The 27,283-nt window shown below is 37.3% G+C and overlaps 1 protein-coding gene across 3 annotated transcripts in view; it reads left to right on the forward strand.

Moving 5' to 3' along the window:
- Window positions 1-27,283, forward strand: part of GPC3 (glypican 3) — a 742,965-nt gene that overhangs the window by 186,805 nt on the left and 528,877 nt on the right. Inside the window, exon 1 of one of the 3 annotated variants that reach the window (XM_074278657.1) lies at window positions 933-2,796. The exons of the other annotated variants lie outside the window; for them this stretch is intronic. Coding sequence (XP_074134758.1) covers window positions 2,781-2,796 — 16 coding nt within the window. The 5' untranslated portion in view covers window positions 933-2,780. Of the gene's footprint in view, window positions 1-932; window positions 2,797-27,283 lie in introns of those variants that run through there. 3 annotated transcript variants of the gene reach the window in all.

Raw genomic sequence — 27,283 nt, forward strand, 5'->3', positions numbered from 1 at the left:
AACACAGCATAACATGGAACTTTACTACTGTCTTCAGAATGTGAAAAATCAAATAGAAAAGATTAGCCATAAATTACAGACATATACTTCTTAATAAGTTTGAATTAATAACTATGTGTAACAATCTAAATAGAAGAAGCAGGGAATACTTCTTTCCATGTGACCATTAAATATTCAAAAATTGATAATATACTAGGTAGTTAGGAATACCCACATAAATTCAAAAAGTTAGAAACTATATACAATTTTTATACTATAATGTAATGAAATTAGAATTAAATACCATGAGCAAAAGTTATCAGATTACATGGAAAATGGGGGGGGGGGAAATCAATTAGTAACAGAAAAAATTAGAAAAGCAACAGAATATTTAAAAGATCATGATAACAACAGTACTGCACATAGATAACCTATGGGATATAGTGAAATGAATTTTTATGAGTTAAACTAATAGCATTTAGTAGTTAAACTAATACATAAAAGAGAGAAAGATAAATATACCTTAAAGGAACCAGCAAAAGAACAAAATAGTAATTCAAAGAAAAGGAAGAAAGTACATAAGGACAGAAACAAAAAAGATAGAATATGATAGAATTGAATTGATAAAGATAAGTTATTTTCTGAAATCAATAAAATTGACAGATGTTTGACAAATTTAATCAAAGGAGCAAGCAAAAAATGTGATTCAGTGAAATTACAAATGGAAACGTAGAGGTATAGAACAAACAGCTTATCTGAGTTTTGATATCCTTGTCTCCATGCTCTGCTTTAGTATTTATTCTTATTTGCCTGTCCTTGCTTCCATCTCTTGTATTTATCTTATTAAAAATATAATATGGCTGATGAATTCTCTTGTACTTTCACATTGACTTCTTTAAACAGTTTCCTCATTTTCTTCCTCATTGGAATTGTTTCTCTTATCACCTTTAGAATTCTGTTCTTGAAAGCCTTCTCATCTTCCTGGGCAGAACATGTCTCTCTGTTCAATAGAATTTTAGTTAATGAGATCCAACCCATCCTTTTTTTTCCTGAACTTCATGTAGCTCATTAATAACTGTACTTTTGGGGTACAAATGTAACCCTAGTGAGTCTATTAATGACGAAAAGAGTTTAATAGAAAGGTTGGCAGATATTTTTCTCTCTTTTTTTTTTCTTTTTTGGTCTGTTGTCAGGTTTTTTGGTTTCAAATGTTAATTCTTTGGGGGAAATCTGAATTAAGTGAGTCTCACACTAAACTTTCTTGAGGTTTCATTTTTCCTTCATAACTTTTCATTATTTGATAAGGCATAACTGCTCACAATTATCCACTGTCCTCCAGAACACATTATAAATGAGTGCATACTCGAAACCATTTTTCCTTTGGCTTCCATTTTCCTCCATCTGCTAAGGAGAGCAGGTGTTATGCTTATTGGGATAGGCTTGAGATTCTTTTGGCTTCCCCATTGTGATGTAAGTTTCACAGTGTTTACTTTATTATCAGAAATGACAATAGTCTTGGTCTATAACTGTTCCTTTGTCTAGTTTTCCCTCTCTTTAAATTTGTTTTTGCATCAGGAATTTGTTTACATAGTTCATGTTGGAGATGTTTAAATTGCATGCTATATCTTCTCATCTTTTCTTCTTATAATTTATTTACAATTAATCTTCATTTTTAAAAAGTCAGTGGTCTGACTGAACAGATGTTAATGCAGAAATGCCTGCCATATCAGTAACCAAGAATTTCTTGCTTTTTCAGATCTAGTTGATTTCTTTTCAAAAATGACATATGGTACTCATAATATCCAATGCTTTTACACTATCTTATAAGAGAGAATATTAATAATATACAGGTGTTAGATTTCTGAGTAGTCTATACATTCACAACCTATTTTGTTTCTTAATCCTGAATCACATTTTCCAGTGTATGTTTTTACAGTCCTCTTTATGTCCACATTCGTGCTTTATTTTTTTTAGAATATATGTTGCTTTACTGGGAGATAGGGTGGTATTATCAAGATCTTTATAAAATTTCTCCATCTCATCCTCTGAAACTGATGTTTCACAGTAACCTTCTTACCAATGCTTATCATGAGCTTTACAAGACGGCATGAACAAGTATCCTATGAAATAATGATTTGTGTTTCCTTTGGACACATAATTAAAAAACACCCACCAGCCCCATTATTTGCTTCTTTAAGAAGACCTGTGAATCACCCTTATTTTAAACTACAGTGTTCTTTTGTCATCCGATTTCCCTAAAAGCAAGAATGTCAAGATTAATACAATTTCGTTCTTTTACTGGCGTGTTTATTTAAAAGGACAGAATTTGAGTGGAAGGAAAAGCTAACCTCTACCAAAAATGCAATAATTGGTCATCCAGGCTCTGCTAGAAGGCCTCCAGTGAAGGAAAAAAATATCATCTCTCAAGAGATCACACATTTGGAATATAGCAGGCAATTTAAGGTTTCCAGATCAAAAATTGTATGATTCTTAGCATCCTGGGCCCCTTTCCCGCCATTCTGCCTCTGTCACTGCAGAAGGGAAAGGGCTCTACAGAGAACTGATAGCCATTTTGGATTTTTCTTTGTTTCCCGGGTTTCCATGGCTACAGAATTCCTTACCTAAGGGCCAGCCTATAGAGGATGAGCTGCCTCTTATTTAGCTAGGCTGATCCTCAGTCAGCAGACATAGTCTGTTGCCAGGGCTACATTGAAAGCCTTTTCAGAATTAGAGAACCTCCCAAAGATCACATTCTACCAGCAGAGCCTTCAAGACCCCCCACCCCCGGTCACCTCCGAACCATGATGAGGCATCTGAGTAAGACTTTTGTAATAGTCTCATTCCCATACAGAATATGTTCAGATAATACTTGAAAGTTAATTTTTTTTTTGAAATTTAATGAGGTGGGTTGTTATTGTCATTACTTTTCAGGTGGAAAAATTGAGGCCCAGAGTGTCTCACACAGTGAGTTACTGACAGATCTGGGATTAGAATCTAGGTCTCTTTTTATTGAAATTCACTGTTCTCCTCCATATCCCCAGGGGTTCTCGCCACTGGCTCTGTAATCACTATTTACCAAGTCCTGTGTACCAAATGGAATAATACATACAAAAAGCGGCAGCCTTAGTGAAAATTTGCATATGACAGTCAAAGTGTTTTTCTCCACACACCCCTGGGAGGTAGCTAGTGCTTAGTATTGTTGTTGTTTGTTGTCCTTGTTGTTGTTTTTCATAATAACAGTAGTTAGTATTTAATATGGTATTTTAAGGTTAACAAAGGGATTTTGATCCTCACCTTAGCTCTGTTAGATAAGTGCTGTTATTTTTCCCTTTTTATGATCCACACAGCCAGATTCTAAGTGACTTACCCAAGGTCATATTGCCAGTTAGTGTCTGAGGCTGGATTTGAATTCATATCTTCTTGACTCCCAAATCTAGCCACTGTTCCCACCTCGCTGGTGAAGTAGGGGGAAGGAGATGATTATTTCCTGAGGCCGTAGGGACAGGATAATTGACAACTCACTTTCTACTTTGCTTATGTTTTCTCTGTGAAGAATGATTTTTGGACTCAAAAGATCAGAACTAAGATGGTTATTTAGTTTAGTTGATATATAATATCAAGTTATAGTCCAGAGGGGTGAGACAACATGTAAACAACTGTATAAAAACTACAAATTGAGGAGAAACAATTCTCCGCCCCCCCTCCCCCCCAAAAAAAGATAGCAAATAAAAGTTTGTAAACTCTAGGCCAGTCAGCTTGACTTCAATTTCTGGCAAAACTCAAAATATGCTAGCGTCATTAGTGACCATTCCATATGTTGTGAACTTACAGTGATCTCAAAGAGCTACTACCCTGGCTTCCTGGAGAGCTGGTCCCACCAGCTTAACTGAATTTCCTTTATTTACAGTAAAGATAGATCTAGTAGATCCAGAGAATTGTGGAGACACCTTTCTAGGATTTTTACCTGTCACCATCATGGAAGAAGTATATTCTTTATATACAACATTCCATCTCATTCCTCCATGTCTTTATACGGGGCTTTTATCTATGTTTGTCATTTCTTTTGCCTCAATTATGCTTTTTAGAATCACTGACTTCTTTCAAGCACCACCTGTTCTGTGAGATCTTTGTTGCTCCTCCTTAACTGGGTAGCTCAGTGGAGAGATCCCTGGGTTTGGAGTCAGATAGATCTGAATGTAAGTCTAACCTCTGATCTTTACTGGCTGTGTCATCCTTGGCATGTTCCTTAGTGTCTGCCTCAATTTCTTAGTTATAAAATGGGGGAGGGTCACAATAGCACCTCCCTCTTGGGTTTATTATGAGGATCAAATGAGATAATATTTGAAAAGGGCCACAGTGCCTGGCATGTGGTAGTCACTTAATAAATGCTTGTTTCTTTCCTTCTGGTAGCTCCCCTGCTGAAATCACCTTGTATTTATGTTGTAGGTATTGCGCATGTTATTTCCCTAGATAGAATGTAAATAAAAATAATGGTGAAATAATAGGTTTTTTTTTTTGTATTTGTATTTCTAGTATCTAGCATACTGTCTAGAACAGTGGTCCTCAAACTTTTTAAATAGGGGGCCAGTTCACTGTCCCTCAGACTGTGGGAGGGCCGGACTATAGTAAAAACAAAAACTCACACTCTGTCTCCGCCCCTCAGCCCATTTGCCATAACCCGGAAGGCCACATAAATGTCCTCAGCCTGCTGCATCTGGCCCGTGGGCCGTAGTTTGAGAACCCCTGGTCTAGAAAATAGTAGGCACTTAATAATTGCTTGTTTATTGATTGATATCTATTTACCCATATTTTATCCTAACATTTGTCAAAGCTTTTTATGTTCCTCTTGTGGTCAAGATGGAGATTCTAGATCTAAATAATTAGGTAGATAAGGCATTGGTTTACTAGACTCCAAGAGTGGTTTTTAAATGTTTGGTGTTATTTTGGAGAGTGGACTCTACTACTACTAGTAGTAGTAGCTAACATTTATATAGTGCTTACTGTGTATCAGAGATAGTGCTAAATGCATTATAGTCATTATCTTTTCACAACAATCCTGAGAGGTAGGAGCTAATATTATCTCCATTTTGTAGATTATGAAACTGAGGCAAACAGGGATAGTGACTTGCCCTGGATCACACAGCTAATATGTATCTGAGGTCCCATTTGAACTATGGTCTTTCTGACTTCACATCCAAGTTCCATTGAATTGCCCTTACTAGAAAGGTCCAGAGATCTATGCTATTTATCAATTTAAAAATTGTATTTGGTGATTTTTATCAAGGGCTCGGATCAAGGTTTAGATAGTATACTTATCAGATCTGCAAGTGACATCAAACAAAGGGTATGCAGAGAACTGCCATATCTCTTACATGAGTGGGGATTCAATAAGATATTAATAGGTAGAAGATCAAACCATCAGATGGGAGGTAATAAGGATAAACATAAATGTCTTCCGTTGGGCTTTAAAAAGTCACCTTTGGAATTACAAGATGTCTGTAGAAGTTGGAGTTTCTTTTGTATTTCTAAGTTCCATAGTGGTCACCAGTGTGGTGTGTTGGCCAAGAAGGCTTAGGCTTCATTTAAGAGTAGTAAGAAGGCAATGATCCCCCTGTACTCTTCCTTGCTTGCCCCACTGGGTTTAACTGTAAGTGCCATTTTTCAGGATTACCTTTAGAATAGGCATGCTTAATTAGAGATCTGTGAAGTTAATTGTTTAAAAAACAATTCCATCACTATATTTTAATATAATCAGTCTCCTTGGGAAACCTATGTGTTTGATTACATTCATCTAAAACAATATTCTGAGGGGTCCATCGTTTTTAGCAGATTGCCTGCCAGAAGGGGCTGGGACATACAAAATCAGTAAGAAACCCTTCCTTCAAATACCCAGGAGAGGGGCACCCAGATAGCAAAGGGCTCGACCTTCATGCCATATCAAGAACTGTTGAATCCCCTGGGACATTTATTCTGGAGAAGAGCAGACTCAGGGGATAGGTTGGCTGTCGTGTAGAAGAGGAAATAGACTCGTTCCGCTTGTACCCACTGCACATAATTAGAAGCAGTGGGTGTACACTGCAAAGAGTCAAATTTAGATTTGATGTAAGGAAAAAACTTACTGAAAATTAGTGCTATTCAATAGTAGAATGGAATATCTTAGGAGATAGAGTTTGCTTCCATCCATAAGAAATCTTTGAGAAGGAGCTATGGATGATCCTTCCTCAGATATGTTGTAGGGGAAATTCTTTTTCAAGCATAGTCTGTACCAAATAAGTTCTGAGATTTCTTCCAATTTGGAGGTTTGTGATTCTGAAATCATGGAAGACCTCTTGGAGCAATTCAGCTGGGCTTTGAAGGATGGGTAGGATTTCATTCTAGACACAGGGTATCTTGTGGGAAAAGGCACAAAAGGAGTATGCTAGTAAATGTTTATTGAGTGACTGAGTATAATACTGAAAGTGTGTATGGTATGGTGGGATAAGCCAGCTTTGCTTTTGTGTACAATTGGAGAGGATACAAGTGAAGAAAGCCTGGATCATGCAGGGCCTTTTGAATACCAGGCTAAAGAGTCTGGACTTTAGTTGGTAGCAATGAGGAGCCACTGAAGGGTTTTGAATAGAAGAATCACATGTATGGTCAGACCTGTGCTTAAGGAACATTTACTAGGAAGCACTGGAATGGAGAAGGGAGAGAATGAGAGTAGAAGAATTAATTAGGAAGAAGCAGTCCTATATGAAAGCCTGTTCTAGAGTAGTGACAACAAAGGAGGGGGAGAATTTTATAGAGATTGGAGAGGTAACATCAATGGGCCTTGGTAACTGGACTAGGGAGTAAAGGAGAATGAGTTAAAGGGGCTTCTGGGGTTTCAAGCCTAGGTAATTGAATGAAGGGTGGTACCATGTACTGGCTAAGAAACAGAGTAGTTGTTGACCAGTAGAACAGGTTAGGACACAAGAGTCAATGATTATAGTAATCTAGTGTTTAATAAACCCAAATATTCCAGCTTCTGGGATAAGGATTCACTAGTTGACAAAAATTTCTGAGAAAATTGGAAAATAGTATGGCAGAAACAAGGCCTGACCAACACCTAACACCCTAGATCAATATGAGGTCAAATATGTTCACGATTTAAATATAAAGGATGATACTATAAGCAAATTAGGAGAACAAAAGATAGCCTATCTCTCAGATCTGTGGAGAAGAAAGGAATCTGTGGCCAAAGAAGAACTAGAGAACGTGGTGAAATGCAAAATGGATAATTTTGATTATATTAAGTTAAAAAGGTTTGTACAAAAAAATCCAATGTAGCCAAGATTAGAAAGGAAGCAGAAAACTAGGAAAAATTTTTTACATCCAAGGGTTCTGAAATGGTCAAAGCATATGAATTTCCAGATGAAGAAATTAAAGTTATTTCTAGTCATATGAAAAAAAAATCTCTAGATCACAGTTGATTAGAGAAATCCAAATTAAGACAACTCTGAGGTGCCACCTTACACCTCTGAGATTGGCTAAGATGACAGAAAAAGATAAGGGTGAATGTTGGAGGGGATGTGGGAAAAGTGGGACACTGATACATTATTGGTGGAGTTGTGAACTGATCCAGTCATTCTGGAGAGCAATTTGGAACTATGCCCAAAGGGGTATCAAACTCGGCATACCCTTCAATCCAGCAGTGTTTTTATTGGGCCTATGTCCCAAAGAGATCAAAAGGCAAGGAAAGGGCTGTTTGTAGCAGTTCTTTTTGTAGTGGCAAGGAACTGGAAACTGAGTCAGTTGGAGAATGGCTGAATATGTTATGGTATATGAATGTAATGGAATATTATTGTTGTATAAGAAATGATCAGCAGGATGATTTCCAAAAAGCCTAGAGAGACTTAAGTGAACTAATGCTAAGTGAGGTGAATAGAATCAAGAGAACATCGTGCACAGCAACAATAAGACTGTGTGATGATCAGTTCTGATGAACGTGGCTTTTTTTCAGTGAGGTGATTCAGGCCAGTTCCAATAGACTTGTGATGGAAAGAGGCATCTGCATCCAGAAAGAAGACTGGATACTGAATGTGGATCACAACATAGGATTTTCACCTTTTTTGTTGTTTGCTTTCTTTTCTTTCTTTTTTTTTCTTATTTTTTTCCTTTTTGATCTGATTTTTCTTGTGCAGCATGATAAATGTAAATATGTTTAGAAGAAATGCACATGTTTAACCTTTATTGGATTACTTGCTGTCTAGGGGAGGGGAGTAGGGGAAAGAAAAGGAGAAAAATTTGAAACACAAGGTTTTGCAAGGATGAATGTTGAAATTGTTGAAACTATCTTTGCATATATTTTGAAAACAAAAAGCTATTATTAATTAATTTTTTAAAAAGAGTGATACCATGGAGAGAAATTGGTGCATTTGAAAAAAGAATCAGTTTGAGGGGAAGAATTGTTTTATTTGGCCATGTTGAGGTATTTCCAGACTATCCAGGTAGATCAGGCCAGCAGGCAGTGAGAAATGTGGGTTTAGAATTCAGGAAAGAAATCAAATAAGTATGTTCATGTTGTAATTCCTACAAGAGATCTTACCTTGTTGTCCTGGTTGTTAGTCTCTTCTTCCATGAAATGATTTTGTATTTATTTTGTGTATATCTTGATTTTACTTACATATGTGCATATTGCTTCCCTCCAATTGAATCTAAAAGTAGGGAGTATATAATTTTCATCTTTAATTTATTAGCACCTAGTCTGGTACCTATAGAGTATTTGATAATTGCTTGGTTGGTTAATTAATTAATTTGTATAGTGATGCATATCTAAGGATGGGAAGTTTCATCTTCTAGAATTGTGAGGTTTTTGTTGAATTGGAAAGGATTTGGAGACTTTATAGTTTGCATTACCAATTGTAATTCATTAGCGCCAGAAAGTGTCTGGGAAAAGAACTTTCTTTCTCACTCAGCAAAGCCAATAATCAAGCTAGATCAGAGTGATGGATGAAGACATGGTGTATCACTGACAGATACAATAGATCTCTGTATCCTCATTTGAAGAATGTGTTTTGCCAACAACCAGAAATGTGTATGGTAGGGGAGGAGATTTGGGTGGGAGGGGGCAAAAATTAATTAAACCTTATTGTTTCCATTGACATCCTGCAGACTTTATTTTTTTTTTTTTATCAGAGTCAGGCTCTTTTTTAGGCATTATAATAGCTTTCAAAAAACAATCTTTCCTTCCAAGCGTCAACTTAATATGTTCAGGGAACAATGAGTCTCAAAGACTCAGTGTGAGTTTCATGATACATCTGCTTTGAAAACTAGTTTTGGAATTCTTCAAGGCAAACACATTAGGGGAACCTTGACTGGCATAGAGGAAAGGAGGTATGGGTCTTTTTGTCCCCCTGAATTTGAAAAACTGAGATGGATCTTTGTGGGATATTTGAATGATGAGTCATTAACAGTGGTCAGTATGATAATAATGGATATAGAGAATCAGGATTTCACAATTATTTTGAATGAGGCAAACTACTGGCTAAGATATTACTTTTTTAAACTAGTAAAACAATAATCTTGTAATTTTCAAAATCCATTCAGCTTTCTATGGGTATTTAAGAATTATTGTTTATTTTTTGGAGAGTTGAAATGATATATTTCTTCACTTTTGGAACATAACCACTGCTGAATGAAGGATTTCAATGATACGTTGAGTTCCTTTGGCATAATGACTTTGGAAGAATAACTACATTGATCTGTTGCATGGATTAGGATGATTCAGAAAGGAAAAAACCTTCACAAATGAATTAATTACTCAGAATCTATGTCAGACATGGCATTGTATTTGGAATATTATCAAGAAGAAGTTGTATGAAGTAAAGGGGAACCTGCTAATGGGGATTTGGAAAACCAGGATCAGGGTTTTAAATTTAATTTGCTAAGAAGATGGGAGCCATTTTTGTAGAGACTCAAAATGACAGGACTAGTACATTAGGTAGAATATGTAAGTATTGGGGTGAGAGTTTAGATTTGAAGGAGTGATGCAATGTAAGGTTGTTGATGTCATGGACTGCATCAGTCTTTTTGTATTTTTAGCACCTAGCATAATACCTTGCACATCATAGAGGTGCTTAAGAAGTGTTTGTTGAATTGAGGCATACAACACCATAGTGGGTTTAGTACCATCAGTGTGTTTTCTTTAAACTGAGACCATGAGCAGCTTTAGAAGACTGATATTCAATGTGCAGAGCTACAACCAAGTAAAAAGAAGAAAGTTTGGAGGAATTGGATTTGATTCACTTATGACCCATGGTCCATATCCAAAGCTCTCAGTTTGCCTGAACCAGGTTCAAACTGGGCTCTACCCAAAGTTTCTCCTGGGAACATGGAGAATTTGATTTATATCTGTGTCTCTCCAGAAATAGAAAAAAAGTGTCCTCACCTCCTCAGAAGCATTCAGATTAATAAAAGATTGCATTTAGAATAGGTTTTATTTAACAGTACAAAACACATAAGAAGTACACTTGAGCCTGTAGAGGGTTAAGAGAATGTTCTTTCCATTTCCAGAGACCATTGACTTCTTAGAGTCCTATAGAGTCCTTATAGACTTATATTACCCTGACTGAGCTCTCTTGCCAAAGCAAAGTCCTTGGGGTTAGTGAAAGTTGTCACCTCTGCTCTGATCATCCCAACAACCATAGGGACCTGTAGCTTCCTTCTACTTATAATTCTAATCTTGATATCCCTTCCTGGCTCTCCACCACAAACATAGGGGGAAAATAGAGAGTCAGCCCTCTATTCTCCCAAACCTGTACAAGTGCACGACTCACAATACTCTTTAAAAGTAGTATTTGGGGGGCAGCTAGGTGGCGCAGTAGATAGAGCACCAGCCCTGAATTCAGGAGGACCCGAGTTCAAATCTGGTCTCAGACACTTAACACTTCCTAGCTGTGTGAGTAGTATTTGGGCTTGCTTTTCTACTTTATGGGGCTCAAGTCATTGCTGCTCTTTGTTTCTTTTTCCTATCTGGTCTACTAACTCTTCCAGCCTTGGTGGACTTCTCGCCACTTGGGCACTGATTTCATTTTATGATATTGCCCTAAAAAACCTCTAATGTCACTCACACAGATACATCTGAAGACCTCCTTCCAGGAAACCAATGTCCATTACAAAGCTGGGAACTATGTCGTGGGAATTCCCACAAGAAGCTTAAGGAAACATGATCAAAGCTAAAGCAAACTCTACATGATTGGGCAGCAAGGACCCAGGACAACACCTGGGAATACCTTTTCCATGATGTAGTTAATTCTCTACAATGATGAATTGTTATAAAGATGTTTTACTGTTCTTAGTCCATGGTCTGCAATCAGTCCCTCAGTGCACAGTAGGTGGAAGGAATTCTGCTTCATCTAAAATGTTTGTAGAGGTTGATTGAGTCGGGTTGTTGGTTTTCAGGTGTTTATATGTTCATATAGAGATTCAACAATGTTGTGTGCTTGGAAGAATATCTACTAAGGGTACTTAGTAGAGAGGAAGGTGAAAGACCTCCAAAAACACATCTTTACAAGTTATCAGAGAGATTAAAGCATGTTATCCAGTCATTCAAGGAAAACTTTAAAGAAGTAATTAAGGAGATGTGCAATCGGAAGAGGGAATTCTCACGTTAGGAAATTTGAAGGGTGAAAAATTACACCAAAGAATAAAGAAAAGAAAACCAAGTACTGAATATTTGAGATATATAATAGTTATGCAAGGAATAGCCCAGGTTAATGACTCCCTACCGAGAGGTATGGGACATTCATTTGTCAAGCCAATATGAACAATTTGAGATCATCTGTTTTTCTAAGGTATATATATCCAGGATATGACAGAGATATGTCAGACCCAACTATCTTTTCTCACTTTGGGTGATTCGCATGGGGACAAATGATACTGCCAGAAGGAATTAACAAAGAATTACTGAAATTATAAAGTTGTATGAAAGACAATGAAGAACTTAAGAGAATAGGTGTTTTTTTTTAACTCTTACCAGTTGAAAGTAAGGACTAAAGGAGAGAAAGGAAGTTATATAAAGTGAACAGTGTTTCTTTTCTAAAGAAAATGACAACTGAGAATGAGATCTAGAGTCATAATCTGGGTATAAAATATGAAAATGATGGATCTTTGTTCAGAAAAGGAGTATAGTTAACAAGGAGTAGTAAAATATGTATTTAACTAAAGTCTAGCTTTGTCAATATGTGAATCTTGTCAACAGGATTTTAAACTGCAAATGGAAAGGGAATGAAAAAAAAACACCTACTTACACACATCTGCCAAGTTATCTACCCATAGTAGATACACTATATAATGAAAAGTATTAGCAGATGATCAGTAATTAACAGGGAACAATATCTAAAAGGAGAGACAGAATTGACATGTAGGCTTTATATCTACTCTAAAATGTAGAAGCATAGTTAAGAAAGCAAGCAAATAGAAGAAAGAAATTTCAGTGTCACCAATCAGTAAGAGTTAGTGAGATAAGACTCATAGAGCATATATTTTATTTACAAGACATAAAAGATAAAGTAGATGCATTATGTATTAAGATTTACTTGTGGGGGCAGCTAGGTGGTGCAGTGGATAGAGCACCAGCCTTGAATTCAGGAGGACCCGAGTTCACATCTGGTCTCAGACACTTAACACTTCCTAGCTGTGTGACCCTGGGCAAGTCACTTAACCCCAGCCTCAGGGGGGCGGGGGAAAGAAGATTTACTTGTGAAAAATTACTGGGTAGGGCAGCAAAGTGCAGAGTGAGGATCAATGAAGGGAGAAACGAAAATGATATCACCATTGGAGTATACTATAGATCACTTAGAAGGAGGAAATAAATGAAGACTTCTGGAAAAGGATCACAAATTGTCAAAGAGCTATGATGGAGAACTTTAATTCTATACTAATCTACTGGTTTCTTTCTACCAAAAGTAAATAGAACTGGATCCTGTGCTTTCATTGACACAGAGAATGACTAGATAAGGAAATTCCCTCTACTTCCTACTCAGCAACTTTTAATCTTAGTTGCCTGGCTTATAAGAACTTTAATGTCTGCATCTAACATAGGCAGAACTTGAACCTAGGCCTTTCTGACTCTGCCAGGCTGCCAGAAATAGATCAGCTGATGAATTTTTGATTATGTTCTTCAGAATGTGGAGAAAACAACAAAAAGAAATACTCGGATCCCAATCCTGACATATAGGAAGCAGTTACTGAAGTTGAAATGATAGGAAACCTAAGGGAAATGGACCACTCCTACTTAAGACTCTGTATGTGGGAGAAAGGGATATTGCTCGAAGAGAAGGAAATGTAAAGGATTATGCATCAGGATTCATCTTTCAAGGGTAGAAGACTCAAAGGGTGGTAGGTTTAGAATTGAGAGGGCTTTTGTTCTAACTCCTTCCTTTTTTTAGAGGAGGAAACTGACACTTAGACATGTAAACATCCTTGCTCCCACTCATATATCTGGCAATTATCAGAAGCAAAGTTTGATTTCAGGTCTTTTTGAATACAAGTCCATAGTGGTACCTCTTTTTATTCTTAAGTGGTGGTTAGATCTTGTAAAACAGCTGTGATAATAGAGAGAGGAACACTGGGATTGGAATCAGAAGCCATGTGGTAAAATTTGGATATTCCTCATGATACGCTCCTACACAACTTTGTACAAATCCTTTCCTTTTTCAGTTTGTTTCCTCTTCCGTAGAATGCCTAGACTAAGAATAGTTGTACTTCCAACTTCATGAGGAGATTGGGAGGATCAAAAGAAGTCATAGAGTATAAATACTTCTGTGTCCGCAGTAGCAACTATGTTTTTGATTATTAGATCAAAAAGGTGCAATTGTGATGATCCTTATATTGTAAATACTCTGAATCTGCTGTGGTGCTTTCAGTGGATCTGTGATCTCAGCAGTATGGGTGGTTGTTTTTTATCCTTCAGTCTAGAAGATGACCAATGACATCATAGCTGATGTCTTGACTTGCTAGTGAATTGGATTTAAGTGAGGCAAGAATTGGGCAAAGTCCTTAGCCTCACTCTCGCTTCTAGCCACCAAAGTCCAGCGATGAGACAAAAGTGTCACTGCTCTGGGATGCATTGAATGACCTCAACCTTTCCAGATCATACCTTCTGATCTTGTATGATTTTTTGGTCCTTCCTGTACATCTTTTATCTACCTAGGAGGAGGTTGAAGACTTCAGTCTCTGTGGAGTTGGGTTTTGCTTTTTGTTTTTTACAATTTGTGCCTTCTCTGACAGAATGTTTATAAAGCACTTTAATAATAAGAGCTACTTGCATCGTCCTGGAGAGGCATTTGGTGAGTCTCTTGGAATTCCAGTGAAAATGATGAAAAGCTATCCCTTTGCTTGGCTTCATAAGCAACCCATCTCCTTTTCTGATCCTCGATAGTTTTAATGCCGTCTTGGACATTACTCTCATGTACTAGTCTTTGTCTGCAGTACTCCCCAGCCTTTTTGCATTTATCATGCATCTCTTGAATCACCTGCATTTTCTATTCTTCTGAGATTGTGGCATTCCATGATTTGTAGGCACATAGCATCAGCAGGGGGGTGTTGGTGCTAAAAGGATGGGTTTTCCTAGAAGTGAGCAGCTTGCACCTTTTCCCAAATATAATCCCCAGGATGCTCAGAATCACACACTTTTAGGTTGTCCCAAACATGAATTTCATCATTTCTATTTAAAATATGCAATCCTGTCCATTGACCATTTATTGAATATCCTACTGGAGGAACTGAATTGCATTCAGCTTGACATTCTCACTATAAATGACTCCTGAAAACGTAAGACAGTTACAATTGTATGGAAGGATCACTCACCCATTCCTTTTGGAGAGGCAGATAAAGCAGTTAGAGGAATTAGTTTCAGTATGTGCCCCAAAGCAATAAAAAGCAGCATTTCACAGGACACTTGGTCATTTCACCCTATAGTGCTTTCAATAAGAATAAGCAAACAATCCACTGTAAAGTGAATTGCAGCTTATATGTCAACATCTCTCTCAGAGGATGAAGAAGTAGAGATTATATTATATGAGCAATGTTGCAGGATCTGCTAAAAGTCAGCCCACCCCTTCATACCTGGGGATTTCATCTGGGTGGTGGCAGAGGGGAAGATGGTTAAAAAAAATTGGAAAATAAGATTCAGAATCAAGACGTGAAAAAGGCTTAAGACTTTCAAATTACTCGGAAGCCTCATGTCTATCTACAGGAGGACTCATTTCAGAATCTGTGTGCATTCAGATCATTGACTGGTTAGAGAAAAGATTAAAACCAAAGAAAGAAGGAAAGATAATGATAAGATTCTTTGGGCAATATTAGATAAGTTACAACTCATTCTGTTTAATAGAGAGCCATTGACTCAAAAGAAGGATAGGGGATAGATAAAAACATTGAAATTGACTCTCATTTAGACATAGCTGCTCAATAAATGCTAGCTTGATTGAATTTGTCGGTCTGTTTCATTGATTGCAAACAACCCTCCAAAATGTTAGAAAGGCTGTCATCAGAGAAATATTATGGCCACAGAAAACGAAAGGCCAGATATATGGCAAGAATGTGGGACCACTGACAGAGGGCCTACATGCTACATTTGCATTCAAAGAGACGACAACCTGTTGGAGTTATTGGTCCACTGTTTAAGAGACTTGAGGCTGTCCAGGAATGGAATGAGAAAAGTGAGTTAAGGAGCACTAAGTAAAAGTTAGCATTTACATAAAACTTTAAGGTTTACAAAGTACTTTACATATGAACTCATTTGATCCTAACAGCTTCTGTGAGGTTGGTACTATTATTGTACTCCTTTTAGGGAGGGGAAGAAGCGCTTTGAAATTGTGACTTTCCTAGGGTCACAAATTTAATGTCTGAGGCGGGATTAAAATTCAGATCTTCTTGACTCCAGGTTCCACACTCAATCCACCATGCTATCTAGCTACTCGGTCACTCCCTTTATAGTATGGCCTAGCCTTCTAAATCTGTCATTTATTTACTCACTAGAATTGGTTTCTAAAGTATGTGCTTCATACATAATAAGAGAAATGCAAAATCAAAACAATCATACAGTTTTCCTTCACATACCCTAAATTAGCAAAAAATGATAAGAGATGGGAATAGTATGGGAGAGATTGTATATAGATGAGCATTTTGGGTATTACTGTGGATTGGTCCAAATATTCTGGAAGTCAACCTGGAATTATGCAAAGAAAGTGACTAAAATATTAATACTCTTTGGCTCCAGTATCTCCCTATTAGACGTACTCCAAGGAACTCATTGATGAAAGGGAGGCCCTATATAAACCAAAATATTTACTGTAGGAATTTTTATAGTAGCAAAAAACTGAAACTAAGAAGTTTCCCATCTGTTGGAGAGTGGTGAAACAAGTTGTAGCACATGAATGTAATGGAACATGATTGTGCTATAAGCTATGATGCATTTGATGAATACAGAGAAGCTGGTAAAACAGACAAATTTGCAAAGTGAAGTGAGCAGATAAAGGAAAACAATATACATAAGGACTACAATGATATAAATGAGATTACAATAACAGCAGGACAATTGAAACCGAATCTTGTGAAAATATAATGATGAAGCTTGGCCCCAAAGCAGGAATATGAGAAAATACCTCCCCCACTTTCTTCAAAGAGGTGGAGGACTAGGAATACAAAACACTGCTTATAATGTCAGATTTTAAAAATATATCAGGTTAGTTTTCTGATTTCCCCCCTCCCTTTTTTTTTTTTTTTTTGTTCTTTCTTATAAGAGATGGTTTTCCTGAGAGACACTAGGGGGAGCAATACATTTGGAAGTTAGATCAATAAAGAAATCAGTGAAACATTATTTGAAAAATATGAGGTCAATTGGAAACCAAAAATATTTTAAAATTAAAGCATATGACTCGTGCTTTACCCAGGTGTCACAGGATACCTGCACTGAACGTACTCGATAGAAAATTAAATCATGAGTTAATTGCTGTCCAGTTCCAGTTAAAACCTTCTTATGCCCTCTTTCCCCTTAATGTGAGGTTTATTATCATAATGCTCCATTGTGAAAGTTATCTGGTTTTGGCTTTGTTCTTATTGTTGGATTTTAATTTAAGGCATTTTACCACATTACTCTACATTCTTCACAAAATGATCCATTGTGGTAATTTCCTCCTTAAATGTAGTTACAGAAAAAGATTGATTTGACAAATGTGCCTGCAAAATCCCAAAATATGGAACTCAGTCCCTTTCTCTTTGTTTCTCAGCTGTCAGGAATCTCAGAACTATACTAAGCTTCTTATCTCAGATGCTCGCTGATATCCCTTATCCCCTCTGCTCCCTTTACTCAGTCTCTCATTCTATTTTCTCTCTAATTTTACCTGTTTAATTTTATTGATTCATCTATGATATCATCAGCACCAGAACTCCATCCATTAATATATATCCCAGTGTTACCTGTGTGATTTTTCTTTGGACTCAGCAATCCCAGTGGATCTCTACTCTCCCGAGTGTGAGCATTCCCTCTACACAGACAGATTGCTAGACAGTGGTGTCTGCCATCCTGAACAACTCTCGTCCTTGCCTTCCCATAAGTTTTCCTAGAGTAGTTCACCCAAAATGCTGTGGGGCTTTCCTCATTTTATCTTGAAGTTACTGATGAAACCTACACTCTGCCTATTACCCTTCACCTTCACAATGTAACTAGCTCATCTTTTTGAATACTCGATTTCTTGGGTAGCATCCTTTGTAACACTTATCTTTTGTAATAAACTTCCAGACCGTTTGTAATATGTAATAGACTGCTGAAGCCCACCGTGAACCTCTCCAGTGCCCTTCTGCTCTTCCTTAATTTTAATTCATCCCTGACTGACAGCTGGACAACATGCCTTTCCATAAATCTTCAATAGAGGGCCTACCCAACACACTGAAAGCCTTTCTCGGCATCTTTTAATATTTTGCGAATACCAGCACAACACTCAATCTGTCTTTCATTATCCTTCACTCTCACCGTGTGACTGCTCCCTCCCCCCCTTCCCATCATCCATGTCATAGATGATGTTTTTTCCACCACTTGGAAGCCATCTCAAATCCATTTGGAAGTATATGGGGGTAGAAATCCTAAATGACAGTTGAACCACTAGTAACAGTATCTTTCTTTCGTCCATGATGAGCTCTTCAGTGGGAGAACCTATTTCCTATATGACTCATGATGAAGGAATCAGGAGAACAAGGGCTAGCTTTGGAATACAAATCAGGACCAAATAACTGCAAATCAGAAGCAGGTCTCAAGGACCGTGATTGCATCGATGGGTACTGGCAGCAAAGTGCCTTGACGAGAATGGCTCTGTCTTGGCTGCGATTTCAAGGGCTTTAGCAGGCTGCCACCAATTTCTGGAGACAGAACCCCAAAATGTCCTCCTCCCTTCGGCTCCCTGTCACCTCTGCCGGAAACCTATTTGCCTCTGACTCATTTCTGTTCTGCTCCCCCTTTCCCCTCACAAAGCCCAGCCCATGGTATGTTTATAACATATACAGGATAATCATCATGGTAATTGTTGCTTCAGGCCCTCCCTTTGTTATGACCAGGGTCAGGAATAATATAGAGGAAACCTGGATTTATCTAAATGTTTTATGGCTACGGCAGCTGTAGGGAGCCTGCCTGCAGTGCACAGCCTAGAGAAAATACTCATTTCTCTCAGTTCGGCTTAATTCAACATATGCTGCTCTGTGCTGAGATTCAACTCAAGCACGACCTTTTGCATAAAACCCCTTTCCCTATGGCCTCACCCCTGACTGCTAGGGCCCCCCTCCCTCCTATCTACTTGGTGTTTGTTCTGTAGAGATACGTCCTCTTCTCCTATAGAATATAAACTGGAGAACAGGTACTTTCTGTGTCTTCAGAGCCTTGCACACAGGTTGCCAATTAATCAATTGGAAAGCCTGTTATGTGCCACAACTCCTAATTCCTGAGATAAAAATGCTTACCAAAGTGGGGAACATTGCATATGGATTTCTTTAATGTATTCATCAATTTCATGATTTTTCTTCTCTTTTGCTTTCTTTTTTAAAAAAATATTTTATTTTAAAGGGTTTTTTTTAAGTCTCATGTTTTAAAATATTTATTTCAGGGAGGGGGAGGGATACAGTGAGCATTCTAGGTGATGTAAAAATAAAAGATCTAAATAAAGTCTATTAAAATGCTTGCCTTAAGGTTAAATACTCTTAAACTATAATAAAGGCAATTTCACTTCTAAAAGTGTACCAACTCACCTTTTAGGCCTGGTCCAGTCCTCCTTTCCATCCTTTATCTCCATGTACCCCCTAGTAATGGTAATCTACCATTTTTATAGTGTTTCTGCCATTTACACCAAAAACTAGAATGATCACAATATCCCTCTATCTTGCCTCTGAAACATATTGCAGCTTTACCCTTTGTAATCCAACTGTAGGTTACCTTACCTCCAGGCAGCCCTCTAAGATTAGAAGTTGTAAACCCACCTTCATAGAGAGAGTTTCTCATCTAGGAGTTCCCTGTTCCTTATAACAATAAGATCAAAAGTCCATTTATTATCTCCTTACAAGGGAGGTGCAACCAACCTTATCTTTATTTACAGATGAGGAAACTGAGGCCCAGAGAAGGAAAGCAAACATTAGAAACAGGACTTAAACTTCGAACTCCTCTGCCTCTATATTCAGTACTCTCCCTCCCTATGATGCTATACTGTCTCCACTGTCTCCACATTTTCTAGTAGCAGTCAGGTGTTTTTGTAGAGTGTTTAAAATTATTTAGGGTACTCTCTCAAAAAACATACAAAGAGAACACAATCATGAGCCTCCTACTGTTCTTGCCTTAGGGGTCCCTCCACCATGATAAGCTAAGACCCCAATCACACTTATTAACTCACTGTCTTGCAAAATCAACTCTTCACTTGAAATGTATTTCGACTGCTCAAAAAAGCGGTAATCTTTTATTATTATTATTATATCTTTTTATTAACAGAATATATGCATGGGTAATTTTTCAACGTTGACCCTTGCACTCATTTCTGTTCCAACTTTTCCCTTCTTCCCTCCATCCCCTCCCTTAGATGGCAGACAATCTCATACATGTTCAGCATGTTAAAGTATATCTTAAATGCAATATATGTGTACATATTTAATCAATTCTCTTGTTGCACAAGAAAAATCAGATTTAGAAAGGTAAAAAAATAACTTGGGAAGAAAAACAAAAATGCAAGCAGTCCACATTCATTTCCCAGTGGTTTTTCTCTGGGTATATCTGGTTCTGTTCATCACTAATCAATTGGAACTGAATTGGATCTTCTCATTGCTGAAGATAGCCACTTCTATCAGAATACATCCTCATATGATATTGTTGTTGAAGTGTATAATGATCTTTTGGTTCTGCTCATTTCACTTAGCATCGGTTTATATAAGTCTCTCCAGGCCTTTCTGAAATCATCTGCTGGTCATTACTTACAGAATAATAGTATTCCATAACATTCATATACCACAATTTATTCAGCCATTCTCCAACTGATGGGCATCCATTCAATTTCCAGTTTCTAGCCACTACGAAAAGGGCTGCCACAAACATTTTTGCACACGTGGGTCCCTTTCCTTCCTTTAAGATCTCTTTGGAATACAAGCCCAGTAGTAACACTGCTGGATCAAAGGGTATGTACAGTTTATTAACTTTTTGAGCATAGTTCCAAATAAGCAGTAATCTTTTTAAAAATAATTTTTATTGATATCATTTCTTTTACATTACCTACATTTCCTAATGTATCCTTAATATTCACTCCAAGAAGTCTATTTCATAACAAAGAGTAAAAGAGAGGGGAAAAAAACTCAGAAAAATTAAGCAATATATTGAAAAATTCTGACAGTATATGCTGTGTTCCATACCTATATCGCTTGTCTCTGCAAAGAATGGGAGGAGGTCCTGAAAAGGCAGTATTTCATTATCCTTCCCCCCAAATTTGCCACTTCCAAACTTCCTATTATTGCTGAAAGGGGATAGGAAGGCAGAAAACATGCCATAAAAAATTGTAGAGCAAGAATAAGGCACTTTTCATACGTATGATAATGGGGAGAATTCTTAACCAAACAAGGGATAGAGGTGCTCACAAAAGATAAATAATTTCAATTACGTGAAATTGAAAAGCATTTGAACAAACAAAATTAATGCAACTAAGATAAGAGAGGAAGTGGTTGATTGTAGGAAAATATTTGTACCAGATAATTCTGACAGGGTTCTGATATTCAAAATTTATAGGGAAGCAGAACAAATACTTAAAACCAGAAGCCATTCCCTAATGTTAAAGTGGTTAGAGAATATGAATTAATTATGTAAAGAATTGTAAGCTATTAGCAAGAATATTACAGATTACTCCATATCATGAATAATAAGAGAATCATCAAAACAGCTCTGAAGTTTTACCTAACACTTAGAAAATTGTTAAAGATGATAAAAGATAAATATAGGCACTAGACAGATTGTGGAAGGATAGGTACATTAATACATTGTTGCCTGAGCCCTGACTTAGCATAATTCCAGATTGCTTTTCAGAATGGGCAAACTAAGCTATAATGTCTATAGTTCTGATCTAGATGCCCTACTGCTGTTTATGTACCTCAGGGATCAGTGGTGTTAAAAAAAAAAAAAAAAAAAAAAAAAAAAAAGAATGGTTACATTAGAGATAGCTGCGGATACAGTGAGTCAGGAAAGCCTGCATTCAAATCCAGCCACAGATACTTGCTGTGTGACTCTGAGTAAATCATTTAACCTCTGCTTGCCCTAATTCCCTCAAATGTAAAATGAAAATAATGATACTTGTGAGGATCAAATTAGATCATATTTGTAAAAAGTGCTTAGCACAGTACCTGGATTGTAGAATACTCTTAAGAAACTCTTATTCCTTTCTTTTCTAAGGCTCCACCATTTTTAGTCATCCAGGTTTTACAATTTTGGTGTCATCCTCAACTTCTGGCTTTTCCTCAGCCCCCATATCTCATCAGATCTCTACTTTCACAACATCCCTTGCATATGTCTCCTTCTTTTCGATCATAGGACTACTACTCTAGTTTGGGCCCTGATTACCTCTCACCTAGACTCCTAAAATAGTCATTTGCTGGGAAAACTGGGACACTAATACATTGTTGGTGGAATTGTGAATTTGTCCAACCATTTTGGAGAGCAATTTGGAACTATGCCCAAAGGACTATCAAAAAAACTCTTTGATCCAGCAGTATCTCTACTGGGTTTGTATCCCAAAGAGATCATAAAAAGGGAAAAGGACTACACATGTGCAAAATGTTTGTGGCAGCCCTTTTTAGAGTGGCAAAGGACTAGAAACTGAGTGGATGCCCATCAGGTGGGGGATGGCTGAATAAGTTATGGTATATGAATGAATGGAATATTATTGTCTTATAAGAAACCATCAACAGGGTAATTTCAGAAATTCCTGGAGAGACTTATATGAACTGATGCTGAGTGAAATGAGTAGAACCAGGAGCATACTGTACACAGCAACAGCAAGATGGATGTGGCTCTTTTCAATAATGAGGTGATTCAGGCCAGTTCCAATAGTCTTATGATGGAGAGAGCCATCTGCACCCAGAGAGAGAACCATGGGAACTGAGTGTGGGTCATGACATAGTATTTTCACCTTTTTTGTTGTTTGCTTCCAATTTGTTTTCTTTCTCATTTTTTCCCTTTATGATCTGATTTTTCTTGTGTAGCAGGATAAATGTGAAAATATGTATAGAAGAATTGCGCATTTTAAACATATATTGGATTATTTGCATTTAGGGAAGGAGGGAGGGTAAGGGAAGGAGAAAAAATTTGGAAAACAGGGTTTTGCAAGGGTGGATGTTGAAAACTATCTTTGTATATGTTTTGAAAATAAAAAGCTATTTTTTTTTGCAGTTTCACAAGCAATTATCTTTTTATTGTACTGTGTAATGAAAATTCTTGTTTTATTCCATAAATTAAAAATAAAATAAAAATGTTAAAATTTATTTTGTGAATGCCTTGAGAATAGAAACTGTTATGTGTCTTTCTTTCTTTTTTTAAATTTCTTTTTTCTTTTTTATATATTTTCTAATAATAGTTTTTATTTACCAGATATATGCATGGGTAATTTTACAACGTTGACAATTGCCAAAACTTTTGTTCTAATTTTTCCCCTCCTTTCCTCCCCCCCCCAGATGGCAGGTTGGCCAATACATGTTAAATATGTTAAAGTATAAATTAAATACAATATATGTATACATGTCCAAATAGTTGTTTTGCTGTACAAAAAGAATCAGACTTTGAAATAGTGTACACTTAGCCTGTGAAGGAAATCCAAAATGCATAGCGGGATTGGGAATTCTAAGTAGGGGTTCATAGTCATCTCCCAGAGTTCTTTCGCTGGGTATAGCTGGTTTAGCTCATTCCTGCTCTATTGGAACTGATTTGGTTCATCTCATTCTTGGAGAGGGCCACATCCATCAGAATTGATCATCATATAGTATTGTTGTTGAAGTATACAATGATCTCCTGTTCCTGCGCATTTCACTTAGCATCAGTTCATGTAAGTCTCTCCAGGCCTTTCTGAAATCATCCTGCTGGTTATTTCTTACAGAACAATAATATTCCATAATATTCATATACCACAATTTATTCAGCCATTCTCCAATTGATGGGCATCCACGTAGTTTCTAGTTTCTGGCCACTACAAAGAGGGCTGCCATAAACATTTTTGCACGTACAGGTCCCTTTCCATTCTTTAAGATCTCTTTGGGATATAAGCCCAGTAGTAACACTGCTGGGTCAAAGGGTATGCACAGTTTGATAGCTTTTTGAGCATAGTTCCAAATTCTGGAGAGCGCTCCAGAATGGTTGGATGTATTCACAATTCCACTAACAATGTATCAGTGTCCCTGTTTTCCCACATCCCCTCCAACATTCTGCATTATCTTTCCCTGTCATTCTAGCTACTCTGACAGGTGTGTAGTGGTATCTCAGAGTTGTCTTCATTTGCATTTCTCTGATTAATAATGACTTGGAGCATCTTTTCATATGGCTAGAAATAGTTTCTATTTTTTCATCTGAGAAGTGTCTGTTCATATCCCTTGACCATTTATCAATTGGAGAATGGCTTGATTTCTTATAGAGTCAATTCTCTATATATTTTGGAAATGAGGCCTTTATCGGAACCTTTGACTGTAAAAATGTTTTCCCAGTTTATTGTTTCCCTTCTAATCTTATCTGCACTGGTTTTGTTTGTACAAAAACTTTTCAATTTGATATAATCAAAGAAAAATCTATTATTTTTAAAAAGTACTCTAGAAATGTGGAAAAATAGCTGTCTAATTGGTCTACCTGCCACAAGTCTCTCCCAGTATCAATTCATCCTCCGCTCAGCTACTAAAGTGTAGGCCTTACCATATTGTCCTCTCTGCATCTTTCTCCATACATTACATCCCAGAAGCTCATTCTGACCTCCAAGATCAGATATTTGGCATCTCTATTTGGTATTTAAAGCCCTGTTGTCTTCTTCCACTTTACCCTTAGCCAAGTGCTCTAATATCCAGCAACACCATCAGCCTTGGTGTCCCTTCATGCCTTTGTACTGGCGGCCCCATACCTGGAATGCTCTCCCTCCTGACCTCTAGCTCCTATCTTCACTGGCTTCCTTCAAAAGGCAGCTTAAATCCTACTCCCCAAGGCAGTTTTTCCTTATCTCTCTTCTACCTATTCCCTTTTTTGTCTTTATCTCCTTCAACATTTAATAAGCACCAGTTACTAAGTACCAGACCCAGTGATAAGTGCTGGGAATATAAAAAGAGGCAGTCTCTGCCTTCAAATAGCTTACTGTCTAATGGGGAAGACAACTATATATATATACAAAACATGCTATATACAACATAAATATGAAATAATTAGCACAGGGAAGACTTTTAGTAAAAGATAAGATTTTAGTTGTGGCTTAAAGGAAAAAGCTCTCAGGCATATATATCTCTTACATATGTATCTTATATTGTACTTATATGTACATATAAGTAGATATATATCTACTTATTTTGAGGCCAGGAGCTGTTAGGACCTTTCTTTGTTTTCCCCAATGCTCAACAGAGCAGTCCTTGTAAAGACTTGATAGATTTTATATTATTTCCTTTTTTTGTTTATTTTGCCTCAGTACTTTGGCAGGTATGGATTTTCATGAACTATTTTGAATGCATGTTAAGACTTCTGTTGTGTGGGGAAGATAGGTGGCGCAGTGGATAGAGCACCAGCCCTGAATTCAGGAGGACCAGAGTGCAAATCTGGTCTCAGTCACTTAACACTTCCTAGCTGTGTGACCCTGGGCAAGTCACTTAACCCCAGCCTCAGGAAAAGAAAAAAAAAAAAAAGACTTCTGTTGTGGAAAGGGACATAAGCAAATGAAGGGCATAGAAATAAGTCATTCCCCTCCCCCCTTTACCATTCTCCTGTATGGTAGTTGGAGAAGATTGTTAGTATCTGCCACAGAGTTCTTCAATTTGCTGATCTCTAAGCACCACGAAAAGACAAAATCACTCTTAACACTTTTGTGCCTGCTTGAAGTTTATGTTTCTTATATTTCAAGCAACAAATATAATGCAAATTTATTCAAGAATAAAATAATTGTTGTAGGAGTCCACTACCTGTGATCAGCATAGCCTAAAACCAATGTGCAAATGCTGATAGTACCCATGTTTATGTGTCCCTTTTCTCCTCTTCTCCGCCTTTTCTTCTGCTCTGTAATTGAGTGTGTCATGAACTTAACTAACTAAAATGAAAAGGTTGTCTTAAAAAAAATCAATTGATGTGTACTTCAAGTACATCATTAATGAGAAATTCTTCTTTAGCGTCTTATTATTAGGCACCAGAGCTGGAGGAAACATAGGTATTGCTGCCATAATTATGTTGATTTAAAAAAAAATCTTCAAAACAGAGATAAGTTCAGGGAATTTTTATATTTGATGTTTAAATATATACTTTACGAAGGGGGAGGGACAGAGATTTTTAGGTCCATGCAAATACCTTAGGCTGCTGGGAAAATGGTCAAGCAAATACTAACTGAAAGATGAGATCTAAATGGAGTCATGAGAGTTTTCTTAAAGGAGAAAATGTGTCCTGATAGTGCTTGAATGATGAGCCTATCTTTCTTTTCTCCAGGTGGGTTTGTTTCTACTATGAACAAAATTTGCCCTAGGGCTTCAACCCCTACCATTTCATGGTAATCAGCAATCAATCTCTATTGAGGACACCTATGTATTAGCCTCCATATTAGGCACATACAAAGGCCCTCGAGCAACAGTCTAGTTGCTGAGATTGGACTTGGACATAAAAGACAAGCAATACAGGCAACAATGGATGTGCTAAAAGCTCCTAATGAGTATAGCAATGGTCCGTTAAGGAAACTATTAGGTTGAGAACAGAAATGTCAACAGAGGTGTACCCCACTAATTTGCTGACTGTTGAGGAACATTAGCTGTGATATAATATTGCTCAAAGATGGTGAATTTAATTGGGTGAATTTTCATTTTTCATTGTCATTAAGTATTAAATCTCCTCTAGGTTTCTAGCCTTGATCTCTTTCCAGCTCTGGCACTACATCTCCAGCTCCCTTTGGGGCATCTTTACTTGGATATACCATTAGGATATCAAACTTAACCTGTCCCAAGCAGAGATTATTCCTTTTCTTCTTGAACCTACTGTTCTTCATTCTGATGTAACGCTATGCCTATACCACTAACAGAATTTGCTGTCTTCCTCAGAAACTTGACAAATATCTTTGGCTCTTCCCTCCCTCCCTCTCTCCCTCTCTTCTTCCCTCCATTTCTCTCTCCTTTCCTCTCTTCCTCCCTCCCTCCCTCCCTCTCTCCTTTCTTTTCTCTCTCTCCCTCCTTCCCTCCCTTTCTATTTCCCTCCTTCCTTCCCTCCCTCTCTCCCTCCCTCTCTCTCTCTCTGTCTCTCTTTCTCTCTCTCTGTCTCTCTCTCTCTCTCATTCATATACATATATATATATATATATATATATATGTATGTTATCTCTGCACATAGTAGGTACTTAGTACTTGTTGAAGTAATAGAATCATTATTATAGCTTATACCGTGCCTTATTTTTCCTTCCCTACCATGCTTAGTACATAGTAGATGTTCCATGAAACCACCATTTATCTAGTTTCCCATATCAAAAATTCTGGCCTTACTTTTTGGCTTTTGCCTACTAAGGCTCGTTGATTCTCCTTTTTACCCACCCCCTTATCTTTATTCCCCTGGCCACCACTCTGGTATTGGAAC

This window comes from Sminthopsis crassicaudata, chromosome X, assembly GCF_048593235.1.
Source record: "Sminthopsis crassicaudata isolate SCR6 chromosome X, ASM4859323v1, whole genome shotgun sequence".
NCBI lineage: Eukaryota > Metazoa > Chordata > Mammalia > Dasyuromorphia > Dasyuridae > Sminthopsis > Sminthopsis crassicaudata.